We start from the raw sequence: 26,881 nt of genomic DNA, 5'->3' as shown, positions 1-26,881 counted from the left end.
TTGTCGCCTTTCTTGTGGATGGGACAGATTATCCCTTCCTTCCACTCCTCCGGTAGCTGTTCGGTTTCCCAGATCTTGACTACTAACTGGTGCAGACAGGTGGCCAACTTTTCCGGGCCCATCTTGATGAGTTCTGCTGCGATACCGTCCTTACCAGCCGCTTTGTTGTTTTTGAGCTGGTGGATGGCATCCTTAACTTCCCTCAGCGTGGGAGTTGGTTCGTTCCCGTCCTCTGCTGCACCAACATAGTCATTTCCTCCGCTGCCTTGGTCCTCCGTGCCTACATTCTCTTCGCCATTCAGGTGCTCGTCGAAGTGCTGCTTCCACCGTTCGATCACCTCACGTTTGTCCGTCAGGAGGCTCCCTTCCTTATCCCTGCATATTTCGGCTTGCGGCGCGTAGCCTTTGCGGGATGCGTTGAGCTTCTGGTAGAACTTGCGTGTTTCCTGTGAACGGCACAGCAGTTCCATTTCCTCGCACTCCGCTTCTTCCAGGCGGCGCTTTTTCTCCCGGAAGAGACGGGTCTGCTGCTTCCGCTTCTGTCTGTATCGCTCCCCATTCTGTCGGGTTCCATGCTGCAGCATTACCGCCCGCGCTGCATCCTTCTCCTCCAGAACCGCTCTGCACTCCTCGTCGAACCAATCGTTTCGTCGACTCCGTTCTACGTACCCGATTGTGCTCTCGGCTGCGTTGTTGATGGCTGCTTTCACTGTACTCCAGCAGTCCTCTAGAGGGGCCACATCGAGCACACCCTCGTCCGGCAACGCTGCCTCGAGATTCTGCGCGTATGCGGTGGCGACATCCGGTTGCTTCAGTCGCTCTAGATCGTACCGGGGCGGCCGCCGGTAATGTTCGTTGTTAATAACGGAGAGTTTTGGGCGCAGTTTAACCATCACCAGGTAGTGATCGGAGTCGATATTAGCGCCACGATAGGTCCTAACGTCGATAATGTCGGAGAAGTGCCGTCCATCAATCAGAACGTGGTCGATTTGCGATTCCGTTTGTTGTGGTGATCTCCAGGTGTAACGATACGGGAGGCTGTGCTGGAAGAAGGTGCTACGAATGGCCATGTTCTTGGAGGCGGCGAAATCGATGAGGCGTAGGCCATTTTCGTTCGTCAGCTGGTGGGCGCTGAACTTTCCAATCGTCGGTCTGAATTCCTCCTCCTGGCCTACCTGAGCGTTTAGATCCCCTATGATGATCTTGACGTCGTGGTTTGGGCAGCGGTCGTACTCGCGTTCGAGCTGCGCGTAAAATGCGTCTTTGTCATCATCAGTGCTTCCGGAGTGAGGGCTGTGCACGTTTATTATGCTAATGTTGAAGAATCGGCCCTTGATTCTCAACCTGCACATTCTTTCGTCGATCGGCCACCAACCGATCACGCGCCGCTGCATGTCGCCCATCACTATAAAAGCTGTTCCCAGCTCACGTGTGTTGCCGCAACTCTGGTAGATGGTATGATTACCTCTAAACGTTCGCACCATAGATCCTGTCCAACACACCTCCTGCAGCGCTACGATTCCGAACCCGCGGTCCTTCAGTATATCGGCGAGTATGCGGGTGCTCCCGATGAAGTTGAGAGATCTGCAGTTCCACGTACCGAGCTTCCAATCGCAAGTCCCTTTTCGTCGCTGTGGTCGTCGCCATTGGTATCGGTTCGCATTCTTCTCTTGTTGGGGTAATCTGCCCCATTCACAAGAAAGGCGACCATTTGGAATGTGAGAACTTCAGGGCGATCACTATTTTGAATGCTGCCTACAAAGTGCTATCCCAGATCATCTTCCGTCGTCTGTCACCTAAAACAAATGAGTTCGTGGGAAGTTATCAAGCCGGCTTCATCGACGGCCGGTCGACAACGGACCAGATCTTTACCGTACGGCAAATCCTCCAGAAATGCCGTGAATACCAGGTCCCAACGCACCACCTGTTCATCGACTTCAAAGCGGCATACGATAGTATCGACCGCGCAGAGCTATGGAGAATCATGGACGAAAACGGCTTTCCTGGGAAGCTGACTAGACTGATTAAAGCAACGATGGACGGTGTGCAAAACTGCGTAAGGGTTTCGGGTGAACTATCCAGTTCATTCGTATCTCGCCGGGGACTGCGACAAGGTGACGGACTCTCATGTCTACTCTTCAACATCGCGCTGGAAGGTGTGATGCGACGAGCCGGGCTCAACAGCCGGGGAACGATTTTCACAAAATCCGGTCAATTTGTGTGCTTTGCGGACGACATGGACATTATCGCTAGAACATTTGGAACGGTGGCAGAACTGTACACCCGCCTGAAACGCGAAGCAGCAAAGGTCGGACTGGTGGTGAATGCCTCAAAAACAAAGTACATGCTGGTGGGCGGAACCGAAAACGACCGGATCCGTCTGGGCAGTAATGTTACGATAGACGAGGATACTTTCGAGGTGGTGGAGGAATTCGTCTACCTCGGATCCTTACTGACGGCTGACAACAACGTGAGCCGAGAAATTCGGAGGCGCATCATCAGCGGAAGTCGGGCCTACTACGGGCTCCAGAAGAAACTGCGGTCGAAAAAGATTCACCCACGCACCAAATGCACCATGTACAAAACGCTAATAAGACCGGTGATCCTCTACGGGCACGAGACATGGACCATGCTCGAGAAGGACCTGCAAGCACTCGGAGTTTTCGAGCGACGCGTGCTAAGGACGATCTTCGGTGGTGTGCAGGAGAACGGTGTGTGGCGGAGAAGAATGAACCACGAGCTCGCTGCACTTTACGGCGAACCCAGCATCCAGAAGGTGGCCAAAGCCGGAAGGATACGTTGGGCAGGGCATGTTGCAAGAATGCCGGACAACAACCCTGCAAAGCTGGTGTTTGCAGCGGATCCGGTTGGCACAAGAAGGCGTGGAGCGCAGAGAGCACGATGGGCGGACCAGGTGGAGCGTGACTTGGCGAGCATTGGGCGCGACCGAGGATGGAGAGCGGCAGCCACAAACCGAGTATTGTGGCGTACTATTGTTGATTATGTCTTATCTTAATGATGTTGAACAAATAAATGTATGTATGTATGTATGTACGGTTTGGCGATTTTTGAAAGTCTGTGAAGATGAATCCCTCAACGCCCCATTTTACGGTATGCTAGGAATTATTCTCGAATGAAAACCTGGAGATATTCTTGTGGCATTCCTAGTGGAATTCTCAAATGTATGTTCGGGATACTTACATGGATGAAAGCTTAAGAATCCGTTTTTGAGTTATTCCTCCAAAGACTGAACGCCATACCTCCTAATGAAATATTTATAGCAATAATTTCTGGGAATATAATTGAAGAAAATATGCTTCCACGAACTTTTGCAATAAAATGCCTAGGATTTTCTCGATAATTCCTGTAGAGATTTCTTTACACGTGTTTCAAGAAACTTCTTCCAAAGAATTTTCAAAAACCAAGAATTACAAGAATAAATTTTGTAAAAGATTTTAGACAAAAAATCCGAATGAACTATTGAAGATAGTTTCGAAGCATTGTCCAACAAAATTCCCACATAAATTCCCAAAAGAAATCCAGATTAAATCTCTGAAGGAGTTTCCGAGGTCAGGGAATAGAAGGAACCTCTTGAAGAATTATCAAGTTAATACCAGGAGGAATTTTTGAATGACTTCATTACATGAATTTTCAAAGGAAACCTTGCAGGAAATCAATGGAAGAATCATCGTTGATGAATTTTTGAAAACTTTGAAACAATTCCAACAACAGTAAATAAATGAACACATAAAAGTATCTCTGGAATTATTTCCAAAATAAATAATGGAGGCACACCCGGAGAAATCTCTGGGAAAATGAATTTTTGAAAGAATATGAGGAGAAATCCGAAAGATCCTTGGAGGAGCTCTCAAATCAATCTCTGGAAGAATTTCTAAAACAATACCTGTAGGAATTCCCGAAAAAATCATGGAGACATTCTTGGTGAAATACTCGAAGATATCTGTGATGGAATTCTCGAAGGAATCCGTCGAGGAACACATAAATGATCTCATGGAGTTTTTTTTTTTATTTTCTTAACAGCAAACAGCATAACCGAATTTACAGTCCAATAACGTACAACGTGAGCGATTGCAAATGCACTTACACTTCGTACAGCGCCCATATGTATTTTGTTCTACTATACCGAACTAGATGCCTTTGTGCTGTCTTCACTGTTCTACATTGTCCTATGGAGAATGATGAGCACGATGAAGTTGATGTGTAGGCTGTTGTTCCTTTTCCAGTTTATTTGATGGTCCATTATGAGTTGCCGTTCACTAATTTCCAAATACCCTAGTTCGTTGGAGCTTTGGGCTCGGGTTGATGTTAGCCACTCTCGCAAGGACGAAACAACTGACGAAAAATGGCAAGTTCCGAGGCTAGGAATCATCCGCTAATGAAGCAAAACCCAAAATTTCATCGCTTTTAATGCCCGGGAACCATTTTTATTTTTGAGTTCATTTGAAGTTTTTTTTCTTCGGATAAACGGTTATTCTATCGATTGAACTTTTATTTAAACCGCGAAAATTAAAATTGTTTATTTTATTGCCCATCAAAACAAAGATATTGGAACGTGATAAAATCGAGTTTCACTGTTATCCACAGTTACAGGACAAATTTATAATGCACACTAGATTAAAACCATAGAAACGCGGTCTAATAACCTGTGAAAATGGTCATATTGAAAAAGAGAGTGAAAATCTAGATCAAACATGAACGAGATCGCAACCAGATAGGGAGATATTGTAATTAGGAATAATCAATGGGTCTCCTCCAGTTGGCCTAGTGGTTAAGGCCATGGATCACCAAGCCGGAGACTGCGGGTTCGATTCCCGTTCGGGTCGGGAAAATTTTCTCGACTTCCTGGGCATAGTGTATAATTGTGCTTGCCTCACAATATAGGCTTATTTGATGGAAGCTAACGATCCCTCCGCATCTGGTGGCAGGTGTGAGATCCCTATGAAAAGAGTGACTCCGCCAAAAAAGGGCATTGCGCAGAATAGGCAAAGTGCACTTTTCACTTTTTCATATTGAACTTCGCATCGTAGAGAATCAAGCGAGCCTTTTCTGAATAGAAAATTTAATTCCCTATCAGAAGCGTTTTGATTTGGTAGGTACTTACGAACAATTTATGTGATTAAATTGTGGAGCTCTTACTATGCTTCCGGCGGCCAATCTCCCGGATTTTTTGTTTGCTGGCCAATCCGTTGTCTGTCGGCATGAATATCGAGATTGATGATATTTGGTATTTTTGTAAACAAATGATTTTTCCCTTATCTCACTCAGCGCATCTACAATAAGGGATTATTCGAATTTTTCTATACGAATTCATGCAATGGTAGGCAAAGAAATCCCTTCAATGGATCACTAAAACAACTCGACCGGCCGCTATTAAATGAACAGATAGCGCCACCGTAGCCTTGTGTGTTTGACGTAACTCGAATGCTGTCACTGTGTTACCGCCCATATACGGTGGCGCTTTTGTTTTGATGCGATGATAACTTGAAAAATATTAAGTTTAAGTGAGGCAGGCCAAGTTCCAGTGAAGAAGAAGAAGAAGCTATCAACATGTAGAGAGGAAAAAATGTATGCAAATTGAAAAGATCGATCAAATCTCATTCACACTGTATTTCATTCGCTAAACAAATTTATTCTGGGAGGTGCACTATGGAAATAATTACCTTTGATTATCTTGGACCAAATGTCTTTGAACCAAATTGTCTTTGAATAAATTTAATCTATAAAAGACCAAATGTCTTTGAATAAATTCAATCTATAAAAAAAAAGTTACTCTAACTTATGATTGTTAAATCAATAGAATAAACCCGTTTCAAAGCATATAAATTGTCATTCAACATCTAACTTAACATTGCCTTTTCTCGTCATTGAACATAAGTGCATCTTCTGGCAAGCCAGCACGGAAAGGTCCATCTCACTCCCATGGCAACGCATTCCTTATTTATAGCGACAAATTAATATTGGTCATCCTTTTTTATGTTTTATTCTTTCAGCGTAAAAACCGACTTGCTGACAGGTGGCGCCATGAGTCGCTTGTACATTGCAAACGCCAACCGGTACGACTCCGGAAACTACACCTGTGCTCTGGCTGACATTGCCCAGGCAACCGTAGCAGTCCACGTTCTCAACGGTAACTGCGATGCTGTTTCTTGCCTAAACCGCTCATGCATGCATAATTTAAAATCTATTGCATTCCATTTGCGATGACACACTCTGTTCTTGTTTATTGTTACAGGTGAAAATCCGGCTGCCATGCAGCATGGCGGATCAGCCGAATGGCGGCCATCGACCAGCACTGTGCTGCTGCTACTGGTTCTGATTTCCTGCTCCATCCGGTGACTGTAGATGGGCTTCGGTCAGCATTGCCATGGTTTATTTCGTCATCTATCACTGTGGAAAAACATTCGTTCAGCTACCAAAGATTATTGTGCAGAAAAAAATATATATTACGCCACTATCTCTTAAAACAATTAAAACTACATTTTACAAAACACGTAATCTATCTGGGAAAATCAAAACAAATAACTTTATTCAACACTATTACCGAGTGGCTAGATGTTGCTCTGATTGGACAAAACATCACATGTGTAGGCATCAGCAACGTTAGATATTTTGGTGTATCTTTCCTCCAAACGTATGAATATTATCCATAAGCATCCATAACGAACAATTATTTCCTTGGCAATCTTAGCTACAATATCGATGGAAGCCAAGTGTCATTCGTAGCCATATGTGCTTAAATTCATGCTGTTGTGTTATTTTTCCAATTCCAGCCCAAAATTCAAGCAATACTTCTCTGTTCATTTTCGGAGAATCTGAAATCGAATGTATACTTCACTTACTATCCTCCGAAGTATTAGGTAAGATCAGAATTTAATCATTTAGAAACAGGAAAGGTAAGATAAAATAAACCATCATTCATCATTACATCGAACGTCAGATGGTAGTTTCCAAAGTGGAACTTCTTGTCTGATATCTTTGTTTCAAGTTGTCATAGTAACGAAGTTCAAAGCAACTATGATTCAACATACTTTTCATAGATAGAGAAACATTGTATGGAAACCTTAATCGTCCATTTGAAATAATTCTTGTGTGTAGATTTGATCACTAAAAGCTCGAATCAACATGCATTTGCAGCACTGTTATCGCAAAATACTAAGAAAACAGCGACAAATGCCCCATATCAAAACTTTTCCGACCTTTACTAATCTAATATTTGAGAACAAATAACACTGCACTGTCCAAAACATTGAAAATTATTTAATGTGTTTCAGAGTGACTCAAATCTGTAATTGAAATGCACATAATGTTGCGCCAGTAATGTTTGTAGTTTAACAACTGTGTGTAGAATGAGATTCTACCCGTGATGATTCTACTAGTAGAAACGAAGAAAGTTTGGAAATCAAAAGAAAACCTTTATATACATACCGAAAACCAAATACGATAGCGCTTAACGAACACGGAAACATTGAGTGAAATTTGATAGTGAGTAAAGTCTATATAGGAGTCCTAATGTTGATTTTGTAACTTGCATAGCAAATCCGTATATAATTCCATATAAATGTACCGCGTAATGTAAGTCCCATCTCAACCGATTTGGGTCAAATTAAAACTAATACCCAGGAACTAACGAGTGAACAAATGCTTTTATATCAACGCTTCACTACCATCGGCAAACGGAACGGATACATCCAGTAAAACAAATCTGTCCCCAAACAGCTCACAGCAATATGAGAGGAACCAATTCGGAGCACCAAATTCATTGTTTGTCGTTGTTATCCGAAGCAAAAAGATATAAAAGCGGAACCAGTATATAGACCCAAATCCATATAAAAAAAAAACAAAACTTTCCAATGTGTTGAAAGGAAAAATATACGCATATTATGCGCATACCGACGGTGTTGTGACTAGCAAAAATAAAGATAATTATGTCAGAATATTTATTTTACGAATCTCTGATAGATAAATGAATATGCATTTTTATAACCACATATATAAATATACAGAGTTCAACTGACCGCAAAAAAAAACGTATAATTAACAGAAGGAAATCCGTACATAGGAGTAGAGAGGAAAGTTTTATATTAATTTTATATAAATTATTATTGAACATTAATAAAAACAAAAAAAACACACACAAAAACTTATCAAACTGATATGTAAAATGATGGTTGTGGTAAAAGCTATATGATTAACATAAATAATTCATATGACATTAGATATAACTGAGATACAGTATTAAAAGTATATGAATAAATAGTCAATAAACACGACGCATGACATTTCACAATAAATTAGAATTGGAAGAAATAGAATCTATAACAGGATAATCTTTTACATCCGGGTTGCAAAACGTGAAGTAAACCAAAACATGGCAAATCTATATACAGTGTATCAAACTATTGTCCGTACAGCAATTTTTTTGTCAAAATAATTTTTCATTCAAATGCTTATAACTTTTTTATACGTCAATCAAAGCTGCTGAAATTTTGACCAATTATGAATCATATATTACTGCTCTATTGGTAAAATTTTGAGCGAGATCGAATAAGTTTTCTGAAAGTTATAGAACTTTTAGTTAAAATTATAAGATTTTTGAACACATTTTTAAAACATTATATCTCAATATGTAGTCGATGAAACTATTTCAATCTTTTTTGTGTTACAGCTTATACCTAAGGCTTTCATATGCAGCTTCGTTTGAAGTTTTATATTCACTACAAAAAATGTGAAAAATTTGCTTATGCAGTTGACGGTATTTAAAAAATCACCATATTTTGAACATATAATCTGCCAAACGTTTTCTACCAATTAAAGCGTATTAACTGAACGAAAAATGCATAGGACCTACTCTTCATATGTTGTTTAGTAGGTCCTGTATAAAAATATTACATTAAGACAGTTTAAAAAAGTTGAAAACACTTGGCACTTTTGATCAATTATGATAAATTTCCAAATAATACTCTGAATATATACAGATTTTTCATATTTTTTGTAGTGAATATAAAACCTCAAACGAAGCTGCATTTGAAAGCCTTAGCTATAAGCTGTAACACAAAAAAAGATTGAAAAAGTTTCATCGACTACATATTGAGATATAATGTTTTAAAAATGTGTTCAAAAATTCTAAAAGTTTTAATAAAAGTTCTATAACTTTCAGAAAACTGATTCGATCTCGCTCAAAATTTTACCAATGGAGCTGCAATATAGGGGAGACTGAGGAGACTTGATCCCTGGGGAGACTTGTTCCCCCCATATTTTCTCGGAATCAAAAACATTTTTCTTCTAGCATATTTTTTCCAAAACTACTCCTGGACAACGACTATGTTTTGGCTACAAGTGATTTCGATTGTACATTGCATTATTTTTTACCGGCTGATGGTTTGTTTTCAGTCCTTCAGAAATCTTTTCGGCGATTCCGAAAAATCTCAATAACTTTGTAAAAATTGAACCAAATCGTGTCAAAATTTTACAGCACATAGTATAAATAAAATACTTTCAAACTTATTTATCCAAATAAGGCTGTTGTTAACATATTTTAATTAATTCAGCTTAGTATACACAACAGTGACATGGGGAGACTTGATCCCTCGAGGATTACACACACATTATATATGTGAAAAATAAAATTCTATCCGGAAGCCTCTATTTACTTGAAATTCTAGCCTATTCAACGATAAAATGTGTCGGATAATTATTACTTCAGTACAAACCATGAAAAGGGGGATCAAGTCTCCCCATTTTGAAAATACGGCAAATCCTTAAAAATTTAGAGAAATCTTACAATTTCAAACACTCCATATTCATCGAAAATACAAGAAAACTCGAAAAGAAAACGAATAGGAAGACTCTGGAATTATTTTCCCTTTAAATAAACCATGTGCTCTGAGGGGGATCAAGTGTCACCCATTTTTTAAAAATACATCATAAGACATGCTTCCATAAATACACAGTTTTGAAAACTTTAACAATAATTTAAAGGCCTTCTGTTGTGTTTACCTGCCATTCTGTACGGAAATCGGATTTAGTGTTGTGTTTTTCTTAAAGTTTCAGGTAAATTAAGAAAAAGGGATCAAGTCTCCCCAGTCTCCCCTATGGTTTATGATTAGTCAAAATTTTAGCGTTTTTGATTGACGTATAAAAAAGTTATAAACATTTGAATGAAAAATTATTTTGACCAAAAAATTGCTGTACGGACAATTGTTTGATACACTGTATATATAAAAATGAGTTCAAAGTTCCTTTGAGGCAACAAAACTCACGAACGGATGAACCGATCATAATGATTTTTGCACGGTTTGATTCGTCTTCATGGCGACTGTGTTTATATGTATAAAAAGTTACGAAAATCCACTAAAAAAGTTAAAAAAAAATGATAAAATACGGATTTTTCATGAGCCGGGAACAAATTCAGCGTGATCAAAATTAAATCAATCTAGAGTGCGTTGCTGCGATGACTTCAACAGTTGTCAAACCACCACAGCTTGGCAAGACAAAGTTTGCCGGGACAGCTAGTTAAAAATAAAATCGGTAAGATGTCAAATTCGGCACCAACATTTCAAAAGGGCGTAACTGCATTTGGAAGTAATACCTTCTTTCAAAGCTGTAGGTCGTACTGCCTCCCTTACACTCAAACCACCGTGGTTGTCGGAAAGAGGAGAGTTTTCCCATCTGGTACTTGTTGTGAAAAACATGAAAATCATAACACATGATCCACAGCTTTAAAAGAAGGTGATGATTCCAAAAGCAGTTACGCCCTTTTGAAATGTTGGTGTCGAATTGTTAGGTTGGGTAATGCTCTGATCTGAATAATTTGCTTACAAAACATCTATCGAAGTAGGCTTGGCCGCGAACGTACGCATCCGTTTTCATGTTTCTTGTTTTGGTGGTTTCCATTATAGGTAGGAGAAAATACATAGATTCGCGAACACTGTTGAGTGGATGCTTCAAGCGTGTGAGAAGTATTTTTTTTTTTTAAGTGCGATTATATGATATGATACTTATGTTGTCGGAACCGTGACGTCATGCTCTTTCCGACGCATGACGTCTTCGACAAAGTTAGCAACTTTTCCGCATAGGCGGCAACCATCTAACTTTTTAGATTTTCGCCCTAGAGACCGCGCTTCGGCAAAGTAGTTCATTTTGACAAAATAATCATGTCTTTGTTAGACGTCAAAACTCCACAGCCTACTGTTTTAGAGCTATTTCAAAAATAAATTTCAATACAGTAATGTCCCGATTGATGTTACATTTGAGTGTTTCCCCTCTTCTTCAAGATTAATTTTGAAGGCGAGATTTGCAACGTTAAAATATTGAAAATGCGTATAGATTTTGTAGAATATTTAAAAGCATTTTCAAAAGGGGCGTGATAAAATCGGAACAATACTGTAGTCTTGGGTGTTCTAGATACTACACACGAAATACAAAACAAAACTTCATCGAACTTCAAGAATATAACAATCTGTCAACAACAATCAAGACAGCTTTCAGACATATCGTTAGTTTTCGTTTGGTGTGTAACTTTTGCTTTTCCGGACAAACCTTGAATAAAGGCTGAAGTTGATGTGAATGTTTCTAATATTCATTTTCAATGTTTGTTCAACACTTCAAAGAAAACGCGCTTGACTGCATTTTATTGCTCAACATGCAAATTGTTGTGTTCCACTTATGTTTCCATGTATGTATGTATGTAGGTAGCCACCATCCTAGCTTGAGTCTTGCTCTGCATGCAGTTCCACTTAACAGTGAAGAACAAATTTCATTACCGCTCTGAATTCAACATACCGCTGTATGAAGGGCCAAAAGGGGGTGTGGCGGACCCGTAAGTAGAGACACTTACGCGAAATCCGCGGGTTTATAAGAATCTCCTTCCAACAGTATGATCCAACAGGGTGAATAATGAGATTCACATCACTTGTCAAGCTTTCTACGGGATGGTTTGTTACAAGAAGGGCGCGTCAAATCCATTGCAACTGTTGGGATAGAAGAACCCATCTACAAGGATGTTATAGTATCTTCTCACCTCACTTCGGCTGGCAATCCACTCCGTCGTACAGTTACAACTTCAATGATGCCCTGATGCTCCCTCCCGACCCCATATAGTCATATAGTTACATATTTATATAGTTATACAGTTATAAAATCATATAGTTATATAGTTATATAGTTATACAGTCATATAGTTATATATTTTTATAGTATAATTATGTAGTATAATTCAATATGATGAAATATAATGATGCAATGTTAAGCAAACAATAAATAATAATGAAATATAATGTATATAATGTATCATATGTATATGTATATGTATATAATGTATATAATGATGCATCCTCCCCACCCCATATAGTTATATATTCCATGTTTCAGTTCATTATAATTATGTATAATATTCTGATAAGATATGATCAATCAACTAAAATAAATGAAATAAAATGTAATGATGTAAAATGTAGCAAAATGAGATATGGTATCAATTTGTGGATAAATTGAATGAATATTATTCGCTGTCGAGTCCTTTCGTGATCTGGATGATAGGATGGAACATAATTATACAGTAATAATCGGTTAACGCGATAACTTATATATTATTATGATCAACCCTCTGATGATCTGTTGTATGTTGTACATCACCATGTGAACAAATCTCGCCTTTTGTTCTCAGCATTAGCGCGGTGCTGGCGACCAATTGACCAACCACTCGAATTACGGACGATAAATAATGTACTATAATGTATCGACAAACAATATGAGGCAGTAAAAGATAATTGTTTGAAAATAATGAATTTAGTTTTCTGGATTCCGCATACCACTGGATGAAGATCTAAAAGTGTGGCGGGCTTGTTAGTGATGCGCAACCTGCGAAATGAAGTGAATCTTACATAATGTGGTTCAACACGTCTGATATTAAAATCTGCAGCACTCGTTAAGCTTCTGCTGGATAATTTTTTAGAATTAGTAGCTCGTCCAATCCTTTACCACTGTTGGAGTTGAAAAATCCATCTACAAGGATGTTCTACAGTCTTCTCTGTTTACTCTGGCTGGAAACCTCTCTACCGTCCGGCTGTAACTTCACCTGATGCTCCATCCCAACCCCATATAGACATAATTATATAAATTATCATGATGAAATAAGTTTTATATAAGTATAGTATATAATAACGATTTAAAATGTAATGACCTTTTTATAGCGATAATAATTAAGGCATGAATTTGTAGATATTTGAGTATATTTTGTTGAAGTGTTTTTTTTTATGACCTAGATTATGCGGAGAACGTCATTATAGTGTCAATGTGAATTTATCCTACTACTGAATGGAGGCCCAAAAGGGGATGTGGTGGAATCGTAAACACACACTTACGTTAAATAAGGAAACTCCGTTCAACATGATCCAACAATATGAATAATATAATTCACATCCCTTATAAAGCTTGCTACAGGATGATTTGTCTCGATGAGGGCGCAACCATTCCATTGCAACTGTTGGGATAAAAGGATCCGTCTACAATGATTTTATAGTATCTTTTCACCTCACTCCCGCACCCTCCCAATTCCATATATTATATACAACCAATAGTATAGTGCGTTGTAATGAAATATCATATTTAAATATGGTCTAATCAATGTAGGAAATAAATGAATAATTAATTATAATGTAGTGTAATTTGGTGTAGTGATACAGGAAAATTTCCCATTTGAAGATAATGAGTAAATGAGTAATATCACTGATGAGCCGTTTTACGATCTAGATGATTGGATTATGGCAATGCAATTAGTAAACAAAATAATAATAATAAAATGAATTTCTTACCTTAGCTTTAACCGATTATTTTGTTTTCCGCTCCATATACTTTCTTACCATCCACCCTGCGTTGAAAATGGATTTTACCCCTCTAGTAATTAAGATTAGAGGTGTGCGCCGCCGCGCCACGCCGGCGCCGCCGCCGATTTTCGGTTCACGCCGCCGCCGCCGATTATTTTTCGGCGCGCCGCCGCTTACGCCGCCGAACTCCAATTTTCTACGCCGATCTCAAAAACGCATTGATAAATTAAATTATTTCTTGATTTATTTCATTACAATATTTCAAGCAATGGAATCATCTGCATACATAGCATTTGTAAGGTCGTTTTCAGTGGTGATCCATTTTTTTGGTCCAAATGTATAACAGTTCTAAAAAAGTGAAAGAGTTTGTCCTTCGAATTAAAACGAGTTTACAAAGGTACCGGGGGTTCCTGAATGGCTGAAAAAAGAATCTAGGGATTCCGAAGATTGTATAAAATGCTGGTGATTCTGAAAAAAAAAATGTTGTCGTGTTCATCTCCAGAAGAGATGAAATTTCTTCAGCAACTCTTTTGAGGATTCTTCCAGCAGTTTCGCCAAGCATTCCGCTAAAAGTTCCTCCGGGAACTCTAGAAGATTCTTCGGGAAATCCGAGGGTTTCCTCCGAGAAATCCTATAGGAGTTTCTTCGGGCTTTGCTACAGAAGTTTCACGGAGACTTTTTGTAGTACTTCCTCTAGAAATTCCTCTAAGAGTTACTCCGGGTATTCTTTAAGGGGATCCTCTAAATTCATCTAGAAGTTTAGAAGTTTTTCCTGGGAATTCCTTTAGAAGATCATCCGGCAATTCCTCTAGGACAGGGGGGCGAATGACCACTAGGTTAAAATCCCCCTTCAAAACCAAATACGCACACAATTCCTCTAGGAGCACCTCCGGGAATTCCTGCACGAGTTCTTCAACGAGTTCATCCGGGAATTCCTTAACGAATGTCTACGGGAATTCCTTTAAGAGTTCATAGAAATTTCACTGGAAATACCAGAAGTTTCCTCCGATATAATTCTTCTAGGATTTTCTCTTGCAATTCCTCTAGGAGTTCTTCCGGAAATTCTTCTGGGGTTCTTCCGGCAAGTTCTGTAGTAATTCCACCTAGAATTCTTCCAGGAGTTTCATCAAGAGTTCGCCCGGAACTTTTTCAAGAAACTTCTCCGAACATTTCTCTAGAAGTTCCTGTGGTAATTTCTCTAGGGTTTCCTCTAGGAATTCTTCCGGAAATTCCTTCCCTTCCGAGTTCCTTCGAGGAATCCGCACTTATTATTTCTGAGAATTACACTTAGAGTTTCACCATGACTTTCTCTAAAAGTTCTTCCGGGAATTCGTCTAGAAGTGCTTCCGGGAGTTCGAATATCTTCGGAAACACCTTTACGAGTTCCACCGAGAAGTTCCTCAGGCAATTTCACTACGAGTTACTATATAAGTTTTTTTTTTCTAGAATTTGCACTGGGTATGCCAGGAGATTCCTTCGAGAAGTCCTTTAAGAATTTCCCCGAACGTTCCTCTAGGAGTTTTCCCAGGAATTTCTCTAGAAGTATCTGAGTTCATCCGGGAATTTCTCTACGAGTTCTGCCGGGTATTTCTTCACGATTTTTTTTTTGGGAATTCTTCTAGGAGTTCCATCGGGAGTTGCTCTAGAAATCCGGCTGAGAATTCCACAAGAAATTCTTCCGGAAAATCCATTAAGAGATCATCCGAAAACTTATCTATGGATACCTCTGGTAATTTCTTTACGAGTTCCTTCTTGAATTCCTTTTCGAATTTCTTCGGCAATTTCTCTACGAGTTCCTCCGAAAATGCCTCTGGCAATTACTTTACTAGTTGCTCTAAAAATATTTCTGGGAGTTGTACAAGGAATGCCCGGAATTTCCTCCGAGAATTCTTCTATGAGTTCCACCGGTAATTCACCTAAAAATTCCTCCAGAAATTCCTTTAAGAGTTCCAATTTCTCTAAGAGTTCTTCTAAGATTTGTTTCCGGAATTCTTCCAGGAGTTTTCCCAAACGTTCCTCTAAGAGTTCATCAGGGAATTATTTTAGATGCTCTTTTGGAAATTCGTTTAGAAGTTTATCCAGGAATTCCTCCAAGTGTACCTAGAAGAATGCCTCTACGAGTTCCTTCGGGAATTCCTTGAAGAGTTTATTCGGAAATTCCTGTAGAAATTCCACCGGGAGTTCCTCTAGAATTTCTTCCAGGAAGTCCTTTAAAAGGTCTTTAGAAGCTAATTCACCATAACAATTATTTCAATAAATTTTCAAAAAACATGTAAAAATAAAAAAAAAACTAAACCGTAACTATAAACATGTCATTGCATCTTCAAAATGATGAGTTACTCAAAAATAAAACACAAATATTGATTAACGGAATTGACAAAAAAATTAAAAATTATTCACGCCGCCGCCGCCGCCGCCGAAAATTTATTCGGCGTCACGCCGATCACGCCGCCGCCGCCGGCCAAAAAAGTGCAAAACGCCGCCGCCGACAGATTTCAAATCGGCGCACACCTCTAAATTAAGATAAGCCCTTACTGAAACCACTATGTACTAAATTGATTCATTTTTTTTTTAATTTTCTTCAAACCCACCTCGTCAGAACCCACGCTCATTCACTGTCTCTTTCTTGATCCACCATTGAGTTCTCCAAATTTTATCTCACGAAACCTAATGCAAGCCTATCCATATACGTGAGAACAAAAGATGTTTACAAAGTTCTTACAGATAGATTAACACGGGAAATCTGAACACAAACCACTACCACACAGGAATTTGGATTGGTCAATTCACCTGTAGTCGTCAAAGGTCCCCTCTCTCCTCGCCTGTTTTTAATCACCTTTTCCCTCCTTTTCGCCAACCGACTACTTTCAAACTTCCGCTATAGAAACTCTTTACTACTTTCTCCGTTTTTCTCCCACTGGAATAATCACCTCACCCCCGTCCGCCGAATGAACACCACCAGTTGCGAGGAATAAATGCACCATTTGACTTGACTCACTTGTTCTCTTTCATTCGTTTTCCCACCGTCACCACCACCAGTTTAGCCATTCGTATTCTTCTCTCCCATCATATCGTACATCACTCATTCATATATGTCGTATCCCTTCGTGTTTGTGTGAATCGTCATACCAGTATCTTTCCATCACTTTATTTTTGTGTGTGTGACAATTTTCTTCCTTCTTCTGTTTCAACACACTCTTCCCCAATAACACCAGCCGCATTTGCACTTTCCTCTCGCCACTCGCAGTTTCATTCCCACTCTCCCCTATCTTTATTCACTTTTCTCACACTACCCAGCTCCAAGCTCTATTTTTTTTTCTTTCACTGAGAAACTCTCCACTTCAATCGACAACCGCTTCTGCTTCCCCTCCCCTGGCTTGGTTTTTCGCCGTCCGGCTAATGGATGCCACCGGGTGATGTAAAGGCAAACGAAAACGCTTTTTACCCAGCCACCACCCGACTCTCCGATCGAAATTCACCACTCCCTACCACCAACGCTACCCCACCCCTCCTCTTCAACCCAACCACCGTCACCAATCACCAAAAAAATCGTCCCTTACTAGAGAAAAAACCGTACTCGAAAATGCAACCGACTGCCTTCGTGACTTGATGCCGAATGTTCATTGAGAAACGACTTGAATTTAGCAAACAAAATCTTCTGAAATGACCACTTCTCTCTTGTTCCACCATTCAAACTATATTCGCACAACTAACCGAAAGTCCCCTCGCTCCTCGCCTGTTTTCAACCACTTTTTCCCTCCTTTTCGCCAACCAACCACTTTCAATCTACCGAGAGAGAAACTTTTCACTACGTTCTCCGTGTTTCTCCCACTGGAATAGTCACCTCACCATCCGCCAAATGAACACCACCAGCCGCTAGCCGCTAAGAATAAATGCACCATCTGACTCACTTGTTTCTCTTCCATTCGTTTTCCCATCGTCACCACCACCAATTTAGCCATTCGTATTCTTCTCTCCCATACTATCGTACATCACTCATTCATATTTGTCGTCTCCCTTCGTGTTTGTGTGAATCGTCAACACCGGTAGCTCTCCGCGAACATCACGTCATTTTTCGTGTGTGACGATTTTCTTCCTTCTTCTATTTCAAAACACTCTTGCCCAATTAAAACACCAGCCGTTTAATTGCACATCCTCCCGCCACTCGCAGCTTCATTCACACTCTCCCCTATCTTCATTCGGTTTTCTCACACTACCCAGCTCCAAGCTCTATTTTTTTCTTCTTTCACTGAGAAACTCTCCACTTCAATCGGCAACCGCTTCTGCTTCCCATCCCCTGGCTCGGGTTTTTGCCGTCCGGCTAATGGACGCCACCGGATGATGTGAAGCCAAAAGAAAATGCTTTTTACTTAGCCACTACTTGACTTTTTGATCGAAATTCACTACTTAACACTACAAACGCTGCTCTACTTTTCCTTTGTAACTAAATTTCCGCCACCAATCACCAAAAAATCGTCCTTCACCACAGAAAAAACACCGCACTTGAAAATGCAACCGACTGCCTTCGTGTCTTGATGCCGAATGTGTTCCACTTATGTTTCCATGTGAAGAAAACTGAATTAAACTTGCATTTTTCATTGCGAAAAAAATATTAATTCCAGTTACGCTCTTTTTTCACTTTCATCCGTTTCAACGCGTTGTTTCGAATTCGGGCTCGCGTTGACAACTCATGACAGCGAAATCTCGGCTTGCCCTGATACACACATTTTTCGTGTCGGTTTCTCCCTCCCAGCTGTAGTCAAAAATCAGCTTTTGGGATTTTTTTTTACTAGAAACCATGTGAAATCAAATTATGTTTTGATGAAATTAAAAAAAAAGACACTACACCGTTTTCAGCCAGAGGCTGCACAGACTGAACATTACATACACGAGACAACGGACGGTGTCAGGCCATTCGGCCGAAGGTCATTAGGCCGAATGGTCATTAGGCCGAATGGTCATCAGGCCGAATGGTCATTGGGTCTCTTCTTGCCGTCACGTCCCCACTGAGACAAAGCCTGCTTCTCAGCTTATTAACTGAGAGCTTCCTCTGCAAATGACGATTTTGCATGTGTGTATCGTGTGACAGGTACGAAGATACTTTATTGATGCTGAATCTACTGATATTTTACCCATGAATTTTTCCTTCTTTTAAATATAGGCTGTTCTTTCTAGTATCATTGCTGAAATAGTTTTTGGCGCTGAAACTGCTGATATTCAATTCATAAATTTTTCCTTATTTAAAACATAGGCTATTCTTTCTAGTTCCATTGTTAAACTAGTTTTTGTCAAAAATTGTTGGAAAAGGTAAAAACAACGGCTAACTTTCAATTCGTCCTGATGACCATTCGGCCTAATGACCATTCGGCCTAATGACCATTCGGCCTAATGACCTTCGGCCTAATGGCCTTCGGCCTAATGACCTTCGGCCTAATGACCCAGCATCACAACGGACAACACACGTAACACCCAATGGCCCAATGGAGAATTTTCCGTTTGACGAAAAGTTTTCCCCGACTGGAGCGGGAATCGAACCCACACTCCAAGGCTTACGAAACGCCTAGACGACTGACGCCGCTAACCGCACGGCCACGAAGCCCGAAAATGTGTTAAATAATAACTTTCGGGTAGAAGTTGGTGGAATATTAACATTAAAAATTGAAGAAAAAATTAAAAATCGAAAAAAGCTGTGATTTTCAAATTATAATATCTCACAAAACGCAAAAAAAAAACTCAACCTGAAATTTTCAGCAAATACACATCAATACTAGGCATACATACTATCAAGCATTTAGAGATTGATTTCTCCAAGAAAGTTGTTTGTTTAGACAGAATAAACAACTCTTTCATGGACGTCGAAATTCCACGGCCTACTAATAAATTATTCGTAATTGGTAATAAATTATTCTGAACATATACTCCCCAAAAAACAAATAATGCATCGTCTATGAAAGAGTTGTATATTTTGTCAAAACAACCAACTTTCTCGAAGAAACCGATTCTCTATAGTGTCACGGACAAAAGTTAGACGCTGGCACCACCTTTACTAATACTATTACAAAAGATAAAAAATATCAAAAACATTTTAGAAATCTGTCGGGAATTATTTGAGAAATTCGTCCCGGGATTTCTTTAAAAAATCATTCAAGGATGACCCCAGAAATTCGTCCTGAACTCTACAGATATGATAAATAATGCTATCAAAGCTTCATTTCAAACTTTTTCCCTAGGGATTTCTTTAGTTTTTAACAGGAATGTAATTAGATATAGTACGCGTTTTTCATCCGAAATGTCCCAAAAGATTTTTTCAGAAAACCTTGCACGGATTGCTATAGAAACTGTTCCATGAACATCCTTTACGTGATTCCTTCAAAAACTTTTTGAGTTATTCCTCCAGAAAATTTTCGAAGGATTTACTTAAAAACATGTATGGATATCTTTAATAATTGTGGAGCGGATCTGGTGTGATGCTTAGAACACTTGACCATCACGCCGAGGACCTGGGATCGAATCCCACTCCAGACAAACTCACTAAATGTGAGTTCTTCCTTCGGAATGGAAGTACAGCGTGGGTCCCGAGATAAATTAGCCTAGGGCTAAAAATCTCGTTAATACAGATAATAATAAAATCTTTAGCAATTTATTCAGAAATCCTGCAGGTATTTCACCAGAAATTTTTCCGGAAAATCTTCCAGGACTTTTTTAAGAAATGCTGCCAGGAATGCCTTTGGAAATTTCTCTGAGAGATCCTTCAGGAATTCTTTCATTGATTTCTATGAGCAATTCTTAGTTTCCATTTATATTTTCACCAAAGTCTTATAGAGAATACCCCAGAAAATAATGTATGAACTTTTTTATGAAACCTTCCCTGAATTCCAGCTGATATTCCATGGATTCCCTAAGAAAATTCTTCAAGAATTCTTTACGAAGAGTCTTCCACATTTTTTTTAAAGCTGTTTGCATGGATTGCTTAAGAATTTCCTCTATTATGTCCATAGGAATTTTCAATAGACGATCAGCTAAAAATGTCTTGAAAAAATGAGTTTCTTTGGGTTGTCTTAAAAATTTCTCCATGGTTTTTTTTTTCAGGAATTCGAGAATTTTTTTTTTGGAAATCATCTACGGATTCCGCTGGAAATGCTTTCTGCGTTTTTTTTTAAGAAACACAAAGATTCCTTCTATCTGATTTTTTTTTCACAAACGATTTTTACAGACACTAATTTATCTATGCGTTTTTTTATTCTTAACTACTTAACCTATTTTTACAGCTCTTTTTGTCCACTAGGGCACTACGTGAGCAATTCCAATTGGCAGCTGCACTTACACTTTGTACAGCGCCTAAATGTATTCTATTATATTGTTATTCTACTATATCGAAACTGGTTTTGCCTTTGTGCTGCTTTCACTTTTCTACCCTGTCCTTGGTAGAATGATGAGCACGATGATGAAATGATTTTTTTATCTGTATCAATGAGATTTTCAGCCCTAGGCTAGTTCATCTCGGGACCCACGCTTTACTTCCCTTCCGAAGGAAGAACTCGCCTTTTGCGAGTTTGTCGGGAGTGGGATTCGATCCCAGGTCCTCGGCGTGATAGTCAAGTGTTCTAACCATCACACCAGGTTGCTCCACGGATGAAATGATGTGGAACTGTTGTTCCTTCTCCAGTCCGATTGGGGGTCGTCCATTATGGGTTGCCGTTCGCCGATATCCAATTATCCAGGTCCGTTTGAGCTATGAGAGCTCATAAGAGGGTCAAGTGCCAGCCGCTCTCGGGGGGAAGAGCAACTGACGAAGTACCGGGGCTGGGAACGAACCCATGACCATCCGCTTATGAAGCGAACGTGTAGCCACTGCGCCACGGGCCCCGGCATCTATTCGTTTATCTGCAACATTTCTTCCAGAAATTCGTCAGATTTCTCCAGGATTCTTCCTGAAATTGCTCAAATGATTTCTCCAGGAATTTTCGTAAAAATTTCTTCATTTTTGCCTTTCTTGTACTTACTAAGTGGTACATACTGGCAAGCATGGGAAATCTCACTCGCTCACCCGAACTCCGGCGATGTAAAATAGCAAAAGAATGCCAACCACCCAATGATGAGTGAGATCACGGCGCATGAAAAGCGAACGCAACACGAACGGTTCACACACGATGCCACCGAAGCGAATTAGAGGAGAAACAAATAGAGTGCAAAAAGATTCAGCTTGGATCGGTTCAAAGACAAGAGAGCATTCTCACTCTCAGCCACCGAATGTCACAGCTGATTGAGACAAAATGCACTCACTGATTCAATTCGTAGTACATGGACTTATCCACCGATGAACCGAATTCATCGCGGTCCGAGAATTTTGACACTTCCAATTCTGATTGGAACAGACCCCGCTCTAGTGTCAAAATTCACGGACCGCGATGAATTCGGTTCATCGGTGGATACGTCCATAGTCCCTCCTGTGAACGCTAAATGAACGCTCCAAAACGAATGCTCTCTCGCCCCACTCAGAACGTCAACAATCATTCTGTTTTGGTTCGTTCGTCTCCGGCACACATATTCGGTAGCGATTCATTCGGCTGTCGTTTCTTGCGTCGTTCGGTACTCGGCGAATAAACAGAACGGGCAATGGAATAGGAAAGATTTTGCTTGGATGGGGGAGAAGCACACTCGCATTCGATTGTGCATGATAGTGAGTGAGGGATACGCACTCACTTGAATGAGTTTTTCCCATCCTTGCATACTGGAAAGGCTACATGTTCACTCAAAAGAACGATTTTTTGAAAAACGGCTCGGAGGATCAAGTCGCATATACCAATCAACTCAGTTCGACAAATTGAGATGATGTCGGTATGTGTGTATGTAAGTATGGCTGTGAGCAAAATAAGTTCACTACACTCACTTATAAGGCACTTTCCATTGGCCAATTCTTCGGATTATAGCTTGAATCGAACCGGAATTTCACCACATTGTTGTCTATTAAAAATAGTGCGGACCGGTGAAGGCGTTCCGAAATTATGGCCATTTCAGTGATCCGGACCAGCACCTTTAGAACTGGCCATACATATATAAAACTGAACCTAGCCCCATTATGCGATACATTAAACTACGGCGACTTTTGTAACTCCGGACCGGACATCTGCTTCATATCAAATATATAAACATTTCATGATTTTGGAGCCTGACATTTTGACTTATGACAAAAATTGTGAAAAAATCTTGACTTTAGTGACGTTATATTTGATATTCTGGTCGCCATTTTTTAATTCAGTCTTCTTCCCTATGTCAAATATACCCATATTGTCATCTGGAATTTTAAGCCGCCATGTTGGATTGTGGGCGGCCATCTTGGAAGTTCTAGTCGCAACTTTTGGACTTCGGACATCTTCCCCACACCAAATATACTCATATAGCATGACTTTAGAGCCCAAAACACAATTAAAAAGCCGCCATCTTGAATTGGGAGCGATCATCTTGGATTTTAGACCACCATCTTGGATATTCTGGTTGCCACTTTAGGACTCCAGACATCTTCCCTATACCAAACATACCCATACTGCATGGTATTAGAGCCTAAAACACCATTGCGCCATTTTGGATTGATAACGGCAACTTGGATAATTTGGTTGTAATTTTTGGACTCCGAATAGCTTCCCCGCACCACATATACTCATATAGCATGGTTTCAGAGCCTAAAACACCATACAGCAGCCGCTATCTTGAATTTAGAGCCGCCATCTTGAATTTTAGACTACCATCTTGGATATTTTGTTCATCATTTTTGGACTCCAGACATCTGCCCCATACCAAATATGAGTGTAGAATTAGCGACTAGTTAAAATACACATAAATAAAAACAAAAAAAAAAACCATACCAAATATACCCAAATTGCATGGTTTTAGTATCTAAAACACCATTGAACAGCCACCATCTTTAATTTGGAGCCACCATCTTGATACCTTGGGTATTTTGTTCGTCATTTTTAGACGCCAGACATCTTCCCCATACCAAATATACCCATATTGTATGGTTTTAGAGCCTAATGGCTAGTTTCCACCTGGTAAGTACTGTATAAAAGGATAGGACAAGTAATGCTCACGTAAAACTTTTGCAATCAAAATTATTGTTCGTGCAGTTGAAAATCGGAATTTTTGACACGCGAAAATCGATTTTTCTCCTAAACCGTGTGTCGGACGTACGTCGGGCACAGTGCGCTGGATAGAGGACCAAGTCCGCTGTCCAGCGCACTACGTCCGACGTTAGGTTTCACGTATGGATTTTGAGAAAATTCCATTGTCGGGTGTGGGGAAACTTCGGGTTTCAACCGCGACGGCAATACTTAAGCGTTCGCAGTTGATAAGTAATTCGCAGCCAGAAAGCTATTTGCCAACAGATGGCACTGTCGTGCGATGCTGTCAGTCAGTTGTTGATTTTCCGTACGGAATAATATGTCGATGTATTAGGGTAATTGATCCGATCATACAGGAGTTAAGCGCTGGGTTCATGTTTAAACCACAATTGTATCGCCCCAAGCAAACTTTTTACATGGATTGAATTGAAAATAATAAAATCCATCCTTAATCTACGGGAAAATAACGAAATATTGCCACTTTGATGTTGTTATGAGCATTTTATTCGTTTTTATCTGAAAGATCATTGTGTTCCTAATGTTGTGGTATGTGTTCCTAATGTTGCGGTATTTTGTTCCTATTGTTGCGGTATCCCATTGAAATCATATGGGATACCGCAACATTAGGAACACTACCGCAACAATAGGAACACAGCAGCAAACACATTTATGAAAATATTTTTTTAAAATAGGTTTTTGGGCAAATCTTAAGCAAACAAATGGTGCAATCTCATAATTTATGCACCATACATCTATTAAAAATACCTTTTGGTAACATTTCAGTCGAAAAAGTGCTCAATTGCCATTACCGCAACAATAGGTACTACCGCAACGATGGGAACAATTACCCTATTCCGTGAGTAAAAGGGACATTTCTCTTTCTTTGTGTTTCTTCTTTCGCGCCTGCGCGTTCACAGTGTGCATTAGTATTTAGCCGTGTCGCTCTATAGACCACTTCACGGCGAAATTCTATCTCTTTTGCTCCTTCAGAGAGTTTAAAAACAACAGGACCAGTACCTGTCAAATTTGACAGGTGTTGGTCCTGTTGTTTTCTAATTTCCCGTAGGAGAGAAAGAGAGCGATTTCTTGATGACGTCACCGTGCAATGGGCAATAATGTGTAGGGTAACCAATATAATTTGGACCCCCATATATTTTGGACCCCCTGGATGATATTATCACAACTTTCACAGATTTAATGAAGAGATGACGAAAGTTTTTAGAATCATTTGCTAAATTAGATTGCTCTGCACGGGTAGCAATCATTTCCTCACTGGAAATTGAATTATTTGCCTTGAAATAAACTTTTGTCAATTTCGTAATCCGTGCGAGTATCGCAACATGTTTACAAAAAGAGAATATGGCGCTGAGGAAACTTGCAGATATAAACAAAAACGTTTTCCATTCTAGCGCATTAAATTCGCAAAATTCGTCTAATCAGCCTTTGTCGATCAAGTAATTAGGATGTGATCCAGCATACTCAAGTGGCAGATTCTTTGAAAATAATTTCAAACGGATTTAAACACCGGGTGTCCAAAATATATACTAAAGAGGGTCCAAAATACATTGGGGTGTCCAAAACAGTGAAAACTGATGCTTCAAAAATAAGTTGTTTTTATCAAATTTTAAACCAGAAATGACCTTGTGGGTATTTTTAACGGACAGTGGAGGCCTTAACGATCCTGCTAACATCATCATTATGTGCAACATCCGCTGAATCTGGCCGATTTTTACTTAAATTCAAACTAATGTCCTCTAGGGGTCCAAAATTCAACCGTTACCCTACTCCGTCGTCCCTCAGCATGGCTGCATCAGAACACAAGATTGAATTTTCTGAGGTTGAATAATTTGCCCTTTCCTAATTTTTAAAATTCATAAAAACACCCCAAAACTGAATTGTTTATAAATAGTTCGACAGTTGAAAAAAGGAAAAAGCATTTGAGTTTAGCTGATGAGGAGACAATGATTCTAAAAACTGTTGCATCATAATCATTTCATTTCGTTTGTTGATTGTTCTATGGTGCACTAGAACCAGGGAAGTAAAGACTGTATTCGATGAAATTTGGACACAGAAAATAATGTATAGCTTTTCATTGCGTTCACAAAATCAAATATTTCTTTGAACAGGAATAATATATAATGTGTAACTAATGCCATAACAATCGCAACAAATTCAGTTTGGTATTGGCGCAGATATTGTTAATATCATAAAATAAGATTTTAGCAAATTTTTTCACCCGTTGTGCCACATATACGGCTATAACTTTATTACGGCTAGATCAAATTGAATGAAATTTTTACACAATATTTCTACATGAATATTTTACATACAGAACAGATTGAAATCGGTTCAGTATTTTTGGATCTAGAGCTATAACAGTGAAGAAGTGATATTTTTTAAAACATTCGTTTGCTCAAACTTCTCAATTGGCAAAATTCTTGTTTCAACGATATCTCCACCAATATTCAACCGATTTTGATGAAATTTGTATGGTATTAGCTTTACGTAATACACTATTCCTGGTAAAAAATTAGTCATTTACCATTTCATTAGGAAATCTTTCTGAATTCCAAGAATTCGTTCCGAGATCCCTACGAGAATTGCTCTGAGATTCCCTCAGAATTTCTGCTTGGGATTCCTCCAGAAAATCCTTCCTATATCTCTCTAGAAATTAATTCAGGATTGCTCCAGGAGTTCTTTCTGGGATACCAAAGGGAGTTCCCTCAGAGATTCTTCCAGCAATTTGTTTAGGATTTGTATGGGGATCGACTGTGATTGTGGTTATGTTACGGGTATTTTCGGCTTTCAGTCTTCGCGTAATCATAAACGGATTTATGCTCTACGTTTAGGATTTGTTCAGAACTTCCAGAAGTTCTCTCTAGGATTACTCCTGTAACTCCATACGGGATTCCTTCAGAG

General features: G+C 39.6%; 2 protein-coding genes across 2 annotated transcripts in view; both read left to right on the top strand.

Moving 5' to 3' along the window:
• LOC134289565 (uncharacterized) overlaps nucleotides 1-26,881 on the top strand; it is a 246,262-nt gene that overhangs the window by 188,083 nt on the left and 31,298 nt on the right. The gene's annotated exons all lie outside the window — the stretch shown is intronic.
• LOC134284087 (uncharacterized) lies at nucleotides 1,985-25,740 on the top strand. The gene is made up of 2 exons (XM_062842367.1): nucleotides 1,985-3,004; nucleotides 25,086-25,740. Exons 1-2 carry the CDS (start codon nucleotides 1,985-1,987, stop codon nucleotides 25,158-25,160), a joined length of 1,095 nt encoding a protein of 364 aa, XP_062698351.1. The 3' UTR covers nucleotides 25,161-25,740.

This window comes from Aedes albopictus, chromosome 3 (assembly GCF_035046485.1).
Source record: "Aedes albopictus strain Foshan chromosome 3, AalbF5, whole genome shotgun sequence".
In the NCBI taxonomy this organism is placed as follows: domain Eukaryota; kingdom Metazoa; phylum Arthropoda; class Insecta; order Diptera; family Culicidae; genus Aedes; species Aedes albopictus.
Note: the sequence above shows the minus strand (reverse complement) of the source record. Positions and strands in the feature narration are given on the sequence as shown.